Below are 15,137 nucleotides of genomic sequence, written 5' to 3'. Positions count from 1 at the left end.
CACAGATGCAGATGAGGGTATGTTTTATTTTATTCAACCATTCCTGCAGAGTTTGGGGCATTTGTTTCCATTATTCATCCCAGTCTGACACCTAATTTACTAAATATATTGACCCCTCATCAAAAACAGGCAATGCATTTAATAAGCAAGACTTCCCAAATGCGCAGTGGTGCTTTGCTGCCAATGTGAATTGACTGGGTGGGGCGTGTGTTCTTCATTTTATATTAAACAATGGGTTTCTGCAATGGTGCTTGCCAATTGTCATATGGAATATTGTACGTTACTGGCATTTTTTAAATTATGTACTTTTAATAAAAGAATAATATTATGCAGCAAGTTAATCAATTGCACATCTGCTCAAATAAAACAACGTTTTTGTAACAGCATTGTATCCCATTTTAAAGTAGCGTGCAAGTTTTATTAAACACAGGCTGAAGTCATGAATACAAAAACTGTTAAAACATCTGCATTGCTTCAACGACCAGGACCTTATGAATACCAGATAATAACATCTGTGATCCTCACAGCCATAAGATATAACTGTACACACATTGTATAAATGTAGTCTTTTTACAATTAAATTGTCTCTGTATTAAAGAGACCTTAATACTTGTTTTTTCTTTAGTAAACATTAAGTATTTTTTAATCCAGCTGTGTTCAAAACCGTTGTGTCTTTTGGGTAAGGTTTTTTTTCTTCTTTTTTTACATGCAAATTGACAGAAAATTTAAATGAACATGTTATGTATTTGTGCAAACCTTATATTTTATTTATTTAACCTTTTTTCTGACCCATCACTTGAGGAGGTAAAGAATTGACTGCCTGGAGGCGGGAAGGGGAGGGCAGGCACACATTCAAGGAAATTGTCACGGTCTGCTTTCTTCCTGGGGCACCATCTCATCCAGGGTCCAACTAGACTTGTATTGACAAACATGCAGAACTACATAAACATAATCGGCACAGTGCTACACATATGCTATGGGGTGCTGTCCACTGTTGCCTTTGTAAAAGCGGCTATAACCTTCCAAGACAGTGTGATCTGCATGCATCTGTTGGTGTAAGAAGCTGCTATTATAACAGCATCCAGCCCATTTGGATATATTTCTGATTGTGTTGTTTGTTTTGTTTGTTAGTCAGCATGTAAAGTTGTGTATCAGTTAAATGACATCTGCAGATAATTGTATGCATATGTTACACAGCCTGTTGTGTTTTCATAATGAGTTGCAGCTATTCAAATAGTAATGTGCACTGGATCCCCTCAAGATCGGTCTGATACACAGGGTATGGAAACACAATCACGCTATTGTTACTTGTATTGCATCCCAAAACCTTCACTATTCGTATCTGAAACCTGATGCTGTCTGCTGACCCTGCCACTTCCAGTATATTGTGTTTCTTGTTTTTCATTCAGAAAACGTTATTGTTAGAGCTTCCTGCTCCTTGACCTTACCAAACAGGGCAGTGGTTTCTATTGTAAGTACTGTGTGTTAGCTGAAAGATAAAATTAAAAGTGACCTTTAAAAACAAAATGTTTGTTTACTGGTAGGATGCATGGGAAATTTGGCTCATTAACTATTTTATTATTTGTCTAGGTCTAAGGACTGCATGCATAGATTTTTAGATTAAAGGTTTGAATTTGGAAGCTGTTTTAATATAATTTGTTCAATGCTGTTTCTGTTTTCCACACAGAAAATAATCGGACTCCAGATCAGTATTTATTTAATTAATGAAGATATCTTATTAAAATAAGTGTAATATTCAAATTGAAATATTGTAACTGTTTTAAACCGTATGAAGTTACTTTATTTGCTGTGCTTAAGTAATGCTATCAGTAAATAAAGATCAGCTTTTCTTTACTAAAGCAAGGGTTTCTCACAAATGAAGCAAGCTGTCTCAAGCTTATCTTTGTACGCCTTAGCTTATTTCCTTTGCTGTTCTGTGTAAAGCACTGTGATTATTTTGGGGTTTCAGCATTATTTTGTGGGAAGTATAAATTGTGGATCTGTTCAAATTTCATTTTTATAGATTAACCAGAATTATGTTTATATCCTCAGTATCAACATGAGATCTATTCTTTCAGCATAGGAAGCAAGTCTAAACACACTATATTATAAAAGTGTTTGTGGAAGGTCTTGACTTCGTATTTCAGATCAGTACAATGTGTACACATTTACTGAAGTGTGTTTATTATAGTAGGAAATCTGAAGTGACAGGGTGAAAGGTCAGTTCACCATTCCCAGTTCCTGGTTATGGGGCTCTTAGCTGTTTAACAGTAGCGCTACTTAATTCAATCAAGCAACAATAATTAAGACCCCTAGATGATTAAGACTAATTTTAGAGAATTAAATCATTTGCATAAAACAAAAGAAAAAACTATTTGAATTAACTTGCTTTCTCTGCTTAACTAATCCACTTGTTTTGTTGTGCAATTTATAAAAATGTACAATTGTGGAAAACTTTTCAGTCGTAATTATAACTGCAGAATGCAGGATCTTTTTTTCTTCAGATTTCAGTCGAAGTTCCTTCTCAGTGGGGTATACATCCTGCAGGACCTAGAATATAATATACAACACCGTGTGTCTACGGTCCTCAGCGGGGTATACATCGCTTAGAATAAAATATATAACACTGTGTCTCGAAGGTCCTTCCCGTCGAGGTATACATCCTGCAGCACCTAGAATAAAATATATAACACCATGTCTCCAAGGTCCTTCTCAGCGAGGTATACATCCTGCAGCACCTAGAATAAAATATATAACACCGTGTCTCCAAGGTCCTTCTCAGCGAGGTATACATCCTGCAGCACCTAGAATAAAATATACAACACTGTGTCTCCAAGGTCCTTCTCAGCGAGGTATACATCCTGCAGCACCTAGAATAAAATATACAACACCGTGTCTCCAAGGTCCTTCTCAGCGAGGTATACATCCTGCAGCACCTAGAATAAAATATACAACACTGTGTCTCCAAGGTCCTTCTCAGCGAGGTATACATCCTGCAGCACCTAGAATAAAATATACAACACTGTGTCTCCAAGGTCCTTCTCAGCGAGGTATACATCCTGCAGCACCTAGAATAAAATATACAACACCGTGTCTATTTAGATTTTCTATTGACAAAAGTAAAAAATAAATAATAAATTGAATATCTATTCAAATTGTTTTTCACAGGGCCGAACTCTCAGATGTCATACAGCATTGCCTCAGGGGATCCTCTCGCACAGTTTGATATAGACAGCGACGGAGTTCTGAAAACCAGACTTGCTTTGGATCGGGAGTCTCAATCGTACTATAACCTTGTCGTCAGAGTTCATGACATGGCGCTTCTTCCAACGTCACGATTCACCAGCACAGCCCAGGTGTCCATCATTCTACTGGATGTCAACGATTGCCCACCAAGTTTCACCTCTCAGAGGATGACTTACATCCAGGAGAACACCCCTGTGGATACTGTCGTGTTTACAGCTCAAGCGGCTGACTCTGACAGTGGACCGAACAGCTACATTGAGTACTCACTGCTCAGTCCTTTGGGGAACACATTTAGCATTGGGACCATTGATGGGAGAGTAAGACTTATAGAGGAGCTTGATAGAGAGGAGCGCTCTAACTACACAGTGACCATCGTAGCCACAGACAAAGGGGAACCTTCACTTTCTTCATCCATGGATGTCACTGTGATTGTCCTGGATGTTAATGACAACAATCCAATCTTTTCTCAGAATGTGTATGATGTTGAGATTGAGGAGGACACCCTGAGTGCCACTGACCTAATTCAGGTGTTTGCAAGTGATGCAGACAAGGGAACAAATGGGCAGGTCCGATTTTCTATTATTGGAGGAAATGACAGTAAGGACTTTAGGATAGACTCTGTTACAGGAATTATATCTGTCGCCAAGCAGTTGAACCGGGAAACATGTGCTTCATATTCATTGGTTGTTCAAGCTTCAGACCGTGGAAGCAGCCCAAGGACTGACATAGCAAAAGTGAATATAATGTTACTGGATGTGAATGATTACACACCAGCCTTTGAGCTGTCCCCTTACACTGTGAATGTCCAGGAGAATTTAATAAATCTTCCACACACTGTTTTACAGGTGAGTAGAATAATTATACATATATACTCTTTTCAATTATTCTTATTATTTTCTCCCAAATTAGAATATCCAATTATTATTTTTAAGCTCGGCTCACCCCATCCTCCCCTGCACTGACTCGGGAGCGGCGAAGACGAACGTATGCTGTCCTCTGAAGTGTGTGCCTTCAGCCGACTACTTCTTTTCACACTGCAGACTCACCATGCAGCCACCTCGGAGCTACAGCGTCGGAGGACAACGCAGCTCCGGGCAGCTTACAGGCAAGCCTGCAGGCGCCCGGCCAGACCACAGGGGTCGCTGGTGCGCGGTGAGCCGAGGACACCCTGGCCGACCTAAACCCTGCCAGGCAGTGCTCAGGCAATTGTGTGCCTCCCCCTGGGAACGCCCTTCCACAATCGGCAATGGAATAGTCTGGACTCGAACCAGCGATGTCCAGGCTATAGGACGCATCCTGCACTGCACGCGGAGTGCTTTTATCGGATGCACCAGTCGGGAGCCCCAGTATATATATATATATATATATATATATATATATAGATATATAGATATAGATATAGATATATATACTCGTTTAAGAAGGAAAGAGCAGAAGGTACTGTCTGTTTATAGAGTGTGTTATAATCAGGGATCCTAGTTTTCAGCAATAAAAAAACTAAATTCTCAGATAAAAAAGAATAATAATCTGCGTTATTCCTTAATTAAAATGAAAGGTTAAAATAGAGTGCCCCGTCCCATTATAAGACAGTACTACTGAATAACAGTTAAACAGGAAGTATTTATCATACACTTTCAAATTCAAAGGAAGTTACAAGCTCTCCAGAGTGCCATCAATCAATGATATAAACAAACGCACCATTTTATCACATTACAAATACGCCTGTGCAGTAATAGTAAAACCAACAAATAGTTCTATTAATAGTTATATTAGTTTATCTCGCGTTAGTCTTTGTCTCCCTCGATGCCTATTGTCAAACCCGACCTTTAGGACTGATTTGTATTGTTTTTGGCATCTTTAAACAGCTTGTTCAGTAGTAACAACGCACTGGATACTGAAGTAAACTGCAGCTACCTTTCAGCATCAACATGACACTGACAGTGTGCCTTCTTCAACCTTGGCCTCTGTAATCCAGAAACTGTTTTATTGAACAAGTATTTTTTTTTACTAGATTTAAGGCACAATTGCCTGTTTTGATGATTACATATGATAAGTGTATTGATTTGATTCTCAAACAAAGAAAAATTCCATGCATGTTTTTTGCCCCACCCCAAGTGGAAAACAAATAAATTATCCAACAGCACAGAAAATCCATGTATTTCCGCGTTATTCCACAGCAAATGGATTCCTAGGTTGCCTGGTTATAACATATTCTGAAGAGCACACAATGTTGCACAATCGATAAACCTGTCCCCCTTTCACAATTGTAAAAAAATTCACAATTCCCATACCTGCATGTATGTAAGCAAGCAGCAGCTGCTAGTCTGAGGCCAGGGCCAGCACTTGTGCATACTTTGTGCCAAGGGTATTGCCGCCAACCCAATAGCCGTCTCATGCAGCATGGCATGGTTTTCACACGGCATGGCATGGTTCTCACGCAGCATGGCATGGTTCTCACATGGCATGGCATGGTTCTCACACGGCATGGCATGGTTCTCACGCGGCATGGCACGGTTCTCACGCGGCATGGCACGGTTCTCACGCGGCATGGCATGGTTTTCACGCGGCATGGCACGGTTCTCACGCGGCATGGCACGGTTCTCACGTGGCATGGCATGGTTCTCATGCGGCATGGCATGTTTCTCACGTGGCATGGCATGGTTCTCAAGCGGCATGGCATGGTTCTCATGCGGCATGGCATGTTTCTCACGTGGCATGGCATGGTTCTCACGCAGCATGGCATGGTTCTCATGTGGCATGACATGGTTCTCACCCGACATGGCATGGTTCTCACGCAGCATGGCATGGTTCTCATGTGGCATGGCATGGTTCTCACGCGGCATGACGTGGTTCTCACAAAGCATGGCATGGTTCTCATACAGCATGGCATGGTTCTCAAGTGGCAAGACATGGTTCTCACGCAGCATGGCATGGTTCTCATGCGGCGCGGCGCGGCATGGTTCTCATGTTGCTTTGGGAGTCAATAATAAAGCCAGTTGTATAAAAAAGTTTGCTCAGCATCCAGTCAAAAATGATCTCCATTTAGGAATAGAGAAGTGTCTGAATCTGTTTTGCCAAATGTATCCTTTGTATCATTTTTTTATTGAAATGAAATTGTTCACCACCTTTCTAGGTTGTTGCACGGGATGATGACCAAGGGCTGAACAGCCAACTTTCCTATGTGCTTACCGGGGGAAATGAAGAAGAAGCCTTCAGTCTGTCATCCACTGGGGAGCTCAGTCTCATACAGAGTCTTGATCGAGAAGCAAAAGAGAAATATGGGTTGATAATTACAGCAACAGATGCAGGTACAGGCAAGTTTATTAGTTCATTCATTGGGCTCAAAAAACCTATATTCACTATATGTAGTATAAACTATATATATATATATATATATATATATATATATATATATATATATATATATATATATATATATATATATATATTGGGACAATGGGCTATTCTGTAGATAACAGAAGAGTGTGGAAAATGAAAATGTGCAACAGTATGCATGTTTACCAAAAAAAAAAAAAAAAAAACTGAAAAAAAACAAGTAGGCCATTATTATGAATGCATTGGTTTAGATGTTCTTTTGTTCCTATAGAAACATATGCCAGAAAGAGGTATGACTATATAATAGCAACTACAGTAATCGTTCTACAGTATAAATTGCCTTCTGATATTTTCCTGGCATTTTGAAGGTTTAGACAATAGGGAAATGATTATCCTGTCTCATACCTGGCACCAAACTGGACTTGGTAGACAGCAAGCCCTGGCAGAGAATCAGGAATGACTGCAGCACTTTTAATCGTGGAAATCTCAAGGCCTTTTTTTTAAACTATTGTTTTCTAAAAGAAAAATGTGCAGTATATGGAAATAAGTTCCCCCAAGGAGCTTTGGAAATGCTGCAGGGCTTGACATGCTTAACATTTGACACAGCGCACTGTTTATGCTCATGGTATAAGTCTGGTGTCCCTCAGAAAGGCCCTGAATGGTAAGCCAACTCAAAGGTTAAACAGAGCTAAGACCAGACCCCTCTCAAGTACAAAAACAGTGTTTCAAACTGGCACTGGTACCAAAAAAAGTCATTTTCTGGGTCAGATTTAAAAAGTAATGATTTCTGGCAACAAGTGACAGAATTGGCATGTCTGTGTCATTATTAAAAAATCACAATGCTGAAATGAACATAAAGGTGTTTTACAGGGAGGTTAGTTGTAAGAAGTTTTGGGGAATACAATTCTTTGTAATGGAAACCTCTTGGCAAATGTTTTTAATGATGTGAGGGTCTTGAGAATGATAAAGAGTGTGTGAATTATGGGGGTACCTTCTGGATCCCACTGGTTACAAGTCACTCATTACATAAAAATAAAGAACCAGTCATCAGGAAATCCACCATAAACATTTCCATAACAATGCCTTTAGCCAGGCCAACTGAACGGAATGTACTCATTTTAAAAGCTCTAAGCCAGAATGTTATTATTCCCGGTTATTCTACTATGACTCTGGCCAGGCCAGCAATACTGGAGGGCATGTGTTCTCTTGTTACCAAAGTAAACATATTGAGGCAACTCTTTAAAACATTATGAAGGCTGTTAGAGGCGTTTGCCACTTAGTATACTAACTTTCAGATCCAACTGAGCTGGATGCCACTTATATGAGGGAATGCACTTATGTTTACTGGTGAATCAGACAGACTCACAGCAATAGATCACTACGGGTTTGATTCAAATCTAACTTGCTCATTTTCCTTTCAGTCAGGCAGTGTTAATGTGCAGTCAGGGATCCGGAAGGAACATTAAACTTGTTCCTCAATAAACAGGTTTCATAAACAAAAATGACTACAAAAGATTTAGAAGTGAGTAGGTTTCCGAGATTTACGATTATACTGTAAATACAGTATAATCGTAAATCTCGAAAAACTACTCACTTCTAAATCTTTTGTAGTCATTTTTGTATTACTTTAGTATAAATACATGTTAATTTGGATTCATATGTTGTTTTTTTCTGACTTTATGTGAACGAAAAGACACAAATTCGCCTGTTTTCTCATTGGAAATAGTGATATTTTGAAATATCACTGTCCTGGTCACAAAAGCAAAGTTTGTGGGGAATAATAGCCATTTTCTATACTTTTGAGGCATAAGCAATTAGGAAATAACACTTACTACCCAGGAACAAAAATTGTGTTACATAGTGTTATTAGAATGTGCACTGAGTTCCAGTTTGCCGTGTTAATCCTGGTTTATTTGTAGCCAAGTTGGTCCTTAGAGACATTGTCGTGTAGGGTTACCAGACAGTGGTCTGTGTGGGGAATATCGGCATGGATAGAGGTGAACCGATGCGCATATAAAATGAAGTGCACACAAAGAAACTTACGCAAGTGTAGAAAGTGAGTTATCACAGACCCCTTAACTTTCTTAAAACTGGAGAAAGCATGCCGCGTATCACTGTCACTTCATTTCTTGGTGTCATGGACGCTCAGCTGTGCATCTGCTTGTCAGCTAGCTGTTTCTGTGTGTGTTGTTGTAGTACCGTATTCCTTTGAATTGAAGACGCACTTCTTAAACCATCTGTTTCTTTTAAAAAATGTGTGTATTGAAATCGCTAACAAAAGACGTGTCTGCCCAAGTACACAAATAGGAACGTGACTGATTTCCTGAGAAAAGACGAACAACAACGTTAATGCCCAGTCTTGACTCACCCATGACACACAGGCAGCCATTCAAAGAGGCGGGAGTCATTGTCTGGGAGATGGCAAGTGATAAAGAGGACTCAGAGGATGAGGACTGGGAGAGATGCATTGTTGAGACTGGGAGAGATGTATTGCTGATACAGGCATCTTAATTTACCAAGATACAATATACTTTACCAATATATCTAATGGATGAGTTTTTAATAATTTAATTGCAACAGATTGAGTATTCATTTGTGTAAATGGCTCTTATATGCACAAGTGAGGTTGTATCTTTGTAAATACATCTTTATTTGATGTTTTATATTTTCTGGTGGGATCTTTGGGCTATGACTTAAATTTGAGGGAGTCTTAAATTTGAAGGAATACGATATTTAACCCAAGGGAAGGAAAAACAGCTAGCTGTCTGAATTAAAAATACAATGTTGGGCTATTTTTTATGACAAATAGAGAGTTTAAAAGTACCACTGAAGAAACGTTAACAGTATAAAAGAACTTCTGTTACTTCTGTTACAAAAAATGTGTCCTTATTTAGGAAAAAAAAACAACTGCTGTAATTGCTTACATTGTTATTCTTCATACATCAAGATTATTAGTGGTGTTATATTACATCTTTTAATAAACATTTGATTTCTGCTTAACAAAATGCAGCTGTATGTAAGACCAAATGTTTTTGGTGTATGTGAGATTCCCACATCTGCCAGTGTTCACATAATTCATTCAGGTACAGTAGAGCTGGTGGTGTGGAGTCAAACAGTTGCTTTGAGCAGGACTTGCCATGGAATTCACAGGGCACATTGATGAAACTTACATTAAGTGACTTTAAAACTATGGCCTTAATACTGTACTTGTTTGGCATGTTGTTTTAGATATTAATGTAACAAGTTGACTGGCCCTATTTCTTTTGTTTTTATTGTATTCATTTCATACAGATTAGTTGCTTAAATGAAAGCAGAGGGCCAGGAGAAGAGATGCGTTTTGAGGGAGGAGAGGAAACTATGCAGTGTGGGTGACTGTTTTAGTTTAAGTTGGAGTCTATTCCAATGAAGGGCTGCAAGAAGGGAAAAGGAACGGAAACGAGACTGGGCACATGGCGAGGGTGGAACAGAGAGGAACAGTAGGGATTGGGAGCATAAGGGACATGGAGGAATATAAGAATATAAGAACATAAGAAAGTTTACAAATGAGAGGAGGCCATTTGGCCTATCTTGTTTGTTTGATTGTTAGTAGCTTATTGATCACAGAATCTCATCAAACAGCTTCCTGAAAGATCCCAGGGTGTCAGCTTCAACAACATTACTGGGGAGTTGGTTCCAGACCCTCACAATTTTCTGTGTAAAAAAGTGCCTCCTATTTTCTGTTCTGAATGCCCGTTTGTCTAATTTCCATTTGTGACCCCTGGTCCTTGCTTCTTTTTTCAGGTTGACATTATCGATACCTTTTGAAATTTTGAATGCTTGAATCAGATCGCTGTGTAGTCATCTTTGTTCAAGACTGAATAGATTAAATTCTTTTAGCCTGTCTGCATATGACATGTCTTTTAAACCTGGAATAATTCTGGTTGCTATTCTTTGCACTCTTTCTAGAGCAGCAATATCCTTTTTGTAGCGAGGTGACCAGAACTGAACACAATATTCAAGATGAGGTCTTACTAGTGCATTGTACAGTTTTAACATTATTTCCCTTGATTTAAATTCAACACTTTTCACAATGTATCCGAGCATCTTGTTGACCTTTTTTATAGCTTCCCCACATTGTCTAGATGAAGACATTTTGAGTCAACAAAAACTCCTAGGTCTTTTTCATAGATTCCTTCTTCAATTTCAGTATCTCCCATATGATATTTATAATGCACATTTTTATTGCCTGCATGCAGTACCTTACATTTTTCTCTATTAAATGTAATTTGCCATGTGTCTGCAACTCTGCAACTCTGCCCAGTTCTGAATCTTGTCTAGATCATTTTGAATGACCTTTGCTGCTGCAACAGTGTTTGCCACTCCTCCCATTTTTGTGTCGTCTGCGAATTTAACAAGTTTGCTTACTATACCAGAATCTAAATCATTAATGTAGATTAGGAATAGCAGAGGACCTAATACTGATCCCTGTGGTACTCCGCTGGTTACCTCATTCCATTCTGAGGTTTTTCCTCTAATCAGTACTTTCTGTTTTCTTCATGTTAACCACACCCTAATCCATGGACATGCATTTCCTTGAATCACTACTAGAATTAATTTTTTATGCAGGACTTTATCAAAAGCTTTCTGGAAATCTAAATAAACCATATCATATACTTTGCAATTATCCATTATCGATGTTGCATCCTCAAAAAAATCAAGCAAGTTAGTTAGACACGATCTCCCTTTCCTAAAACCATGTTGACTGTCTCCCATGATACTGTTACCATATAGGTAATTTTCCATTTTGGATCGTATTATAGTTTCCATAAGTTTGCATATAATAGAAGTCATGCTTATTGGTCTGTAGTTACCTGGTTCGGTTTTGTTTCCCTTTTTGTGGATCGGTATTACTTTTGCAATTTTTCAGCCTGTTGGTACAACCCCTGTTTCAAGAGACTGTTGCATGATCTTGGTTAGCGGTCTGTAAATAACTTCTTTCATTTCTTTGAGTACTACTGGGAAGATCTCATCCGGCCCAGGGGATTTGTTTATTTTAAGAGCTCCTAGTCCCTTTAACACTTCTGTCTCTGTCATGCTAAAGTTATTTAAAACTGGATAGGAACAGGTTGACATGTGGGGCATGTTGTCCGTATCCTCCTTTGTATATAGTATGTGATCAGAGCAGCCAGATAAGGTGGGTAAGACAGTGGAGAGATTTATACACAAGGGTAAGGGATTTGAACGGGCAGCGATAATAGACAGGGAGCCAGTGTAGCTGGAGGAGGAGAGGGGAGGTGTGGAAGTAGTGGGGGAGGTTGAAAGGATTTCAGTTTTTAATGGGTTGATGAGGTATCGGTTTGATGAGGATAGCAACCAAGCAAGCTGATATATGGGCGGCAAAGTCGGGGGTAAACAGATACCAGTGGAGAGAGAGGAGTTAAAGAGAGAGAGTAGGTAAGGGAGGAGTGGGGGTATGAGGGAGGCAGGGACAGGGTCCAGGGTGTATGAGGTAGGGTGGGCCTTGGCAATGATGGAGGAGAGTAAGGTAAGGGTGTGGGGAGGAAAGCAGTACAAAATAATTTCTACGTACTGCTAGAAATGTACAGTGTGTATAAAGAAAAACACGTTTTTGCCGTGTTTAATATATTGGGATTAAAGGCAGCAAAATAGACTAAGGGAATTACACACTCATTGTAATTAATGTGTCAACATAAGTTTAAAATGTTTACAAAACTCAAAACTGTTGCTGAATATGTCACTCAAAGTTGTTTTAAAACAATATCTATTTTGTCTGCTTGTTACTTTTTTTGCAAGCAACACAGACCATTTTAAACGACTCTTGTTTCCAGTAAAAGTTTGCTACATTTTTTAAAGATTGTTTCAATAGCGACTCGAATTATAGCTATTATTCCAGAGGGACAGATGCTCTCCATGACATAAAAGTGGCCTTTTACAAAGTGTCTGGCTTTCCAGATGTATTGGGGTGTACTGTGGTGAACCTTGGTTCCCGCAAACGGGTTTCTCATAGGTGGAAGTCGACGTGTCCCCGAGACCTTCTGCTTTGAAGCAGAGTGCAGATACCACTGTGAAGCAGAGTGCAGATACCACTGTACAAAAGAGCCGGGCTCCCTTGCAGGCGCAGATATTGGTCTTATGTCCTAGTCCAGGAAGCAGTGTGGTCCAGTGGTTATAGTCAAAGGCTTGTTACCAGAAGGTCAACAGTTTGTCTCACTTCTGCCACTGACTGACTCACTGTGTGACCCTGAGCAAGTCACTTAACCTCCTTGTGCGCCGTCCTGCAGGTGAGATGTTAAATCAATGTCTTATTTTAAGTGACTCTGCATATAATGCATGGTTAACAGCCTACTTCTGTAAAGCGCTTTGTGATGTTGGTCCACTATGAATGGTGCTATATATAAATAAAGATGAGATGATATTAGATTGCGTCATCTACCAGCCCTGTCCACTACCCCTGTGCATGCTACAATCAGTTTTGTAGTAGGAAGCATTACCACTGTACAAATGGTGTGTGATGTGAAATTGAGGATTCTTGATGTGGTCGCCAGCTATCCTGGTGCAGCATATGACTGGTACATCCTAAGACAGGCTGGGATATATGAAGATTACGAGGCAGGTGTATATGCAACAATTTCGGCTATGTTAATATATTTATATAGTCACCATGAACATGTGATATTTAACTAGGCTATCCTTAAAAAAAATCTTTAAAATATGCAAAATAAAATTATGGAAACTGTAAAGGTCCAATAAATTAATGTACGGAGCGAGAGTTAAGATGCAGTCATAAATACAAGCAATCAAACAACATCACTTTAGTGACGTTTTGCCAAACGCTTTTTGAAATGTAAATAGTGAACTTTTAATTGACTGAGTGAGTGCTTCGCAAACTTTTAATTAATATTACAAAATAAATCAGAGGGAGATTAAGTTGAACAAACAAATCTTTATTTGATTTGCAGAGTTAAGCATAAATGTTCCATTAACAATTACTTTCTCCACTTGTCTTTCTCACAAGACTCTGAGTCTTTGGGTCAAGCAAGATAAACTCACACCCGCACTTACCGTTTCATTCGAGCACCCCCATATATACTATAGTAAAGTGTGTGTAAACATCGAGCATGATTCCACATGATGTGACAACTTGCAAATGAATCATTTAGCTCACTTTATTTGTGCATATAATTAGCTTAGTGACTAGAGTGACCGCTGCTTCACAGTAGTGTGCGGATAGTGGCGGCTGGAGTAACGCTGCTGAGTGAAGCACCTTTTATTTGTAGTTTTGATTACTGTGTTTTCTTTTCCCTTTTTCCTTTTTCCTTTGTTTTTTATTATTGTTTTGAGCACCTGGAAGTGCAGCCGCACTTCAACTGTACCGCCTTTGGTATTCCCATGGTTGGTTTTTACCATCGCTGGTAGGCAGACTATGGCCAACAATGCCCTCTGTGGGCTACAAAGTGAAAGCATCCTGTCACTAAAACTAGGCACCTGTGTGGTGTTTTCAAGTACACCTGCCTGTCTTCTGTGTCAGTGAATTACCCACCACCGTTCCACAGAAGCACAAGATGATTTGTTTGATTCAGAAAAGATTCTAATATGGAAGATATGTTGCATATATGTATGCAATAAGGGCTGACATGGTGTCCATATACATCGATAAAGACTAAAGATAAAAGACTACAGTGAATGCTAGTATATAGCGACCAAGGTGAATGCTAATATATAGCGACCACAGTGAATGCTAATATATAGCGATTACAATGAATACTAATATATAGCGATTACAATGAATACTAATATATAGCGACCACAGTGAATGCTAATATATAGCGACTACAGTAAATGCTAATATATAGCGATTACAATGAATACTAATATATAGCGACCACAGTGAATGCTAGTATATAGTGACTACAATGAATACTAATATATAGCGATTACAATGAATACTAATATATAGCAACTACAATGAATACTAATATATAGCAATTACAATGAATACTAATATATAGCGACTACAATGAATACTAATATATAGCGATTACAATGAATACTAATATATAGCGATTACAATGAATACTAATATATAGCAATTACAATGAATACTAATATATAGCGACCACAGTGAATGCTAATATATAGCGACCACAGTGAATGCTAATATATAGCGACTACAGTAAATGCTAATATATAGCGATTACAATGAATACTAATATATAGTGACCACAGTGAATGCTAGTATATCGCGACTACAATGAATACTAATATATAGCGATTACAATGAATACTAATATATAGTGACCACAGTGAATGCTAGTATATCGCGACTACAATGAATACTAATATAAAGCGACTACAGTAAATACTAATATATAGCGATTACAATGAATACTAATATATAGCGACCATGGTGAATGCTAGTATATAGCGACTGAATACAATGAATGGTGAATGCTAATATATAGCGACTACAGTGAATACTAATATATAGCGACCACAGTGAATGCTAGTATATAGCGACTACAGTGAATACTAATATATAGCGATTACAATGAATA

At 38.7% G+C, this 15,137-nt stretch overlaps 1 protein-coding gene across 1 annotated transcript in view; it reads left to right on the top strand.

The window, feature by feature from the left end:
• LOC121328870 (protocadherin Fat 4-like) overlaps positions 1-15,137 on the top strand; it is a 144,698-nt gene that overhangs the window by 84,332 nt on the left and 45,229 nt on the right. The window contains exons 4-6 of the mRNA XM_041274000.1: positions 1-17; positions 3,169-4,091; positions 6,380-6,554. The exon at positions 1-17 is cut by the window's left edge and continues 334 nt beyond it. Of these exons, the coding sequence (XP_041129934.1) occupies positions 1-17; positions 3,169-4,091; positions 6,380-6,554 (1,115 nt within the window). The remainder of the gene's footprint in view (positions 18-3,168; positions 4,092-6,379; positions 6,555-15,137) is intronic.

The sequence above is a fragment of the Polyodon spathula genome, chromosome 2 (genome assembly GCF_017654505.1).
Source record: "Polyodon spathula isolate WHYD16114869_AA chromosome 2, ASM1765450v1, whole genome shotgun sequence".
In the NCBI taxonomy this organism is placed as follows: domain Eukaryota; kingdom Metazoa; phylum Chordata; class Actinopteri; order Acipenseriformes; family Polyodontidae; genus Polyodon; species Polyodon spathula.
The sequence above is the reverse complement of the archived record's forward strand: the minus strand, read 5'-3'. Positions and strand labels throughout refer to the sequence as shown.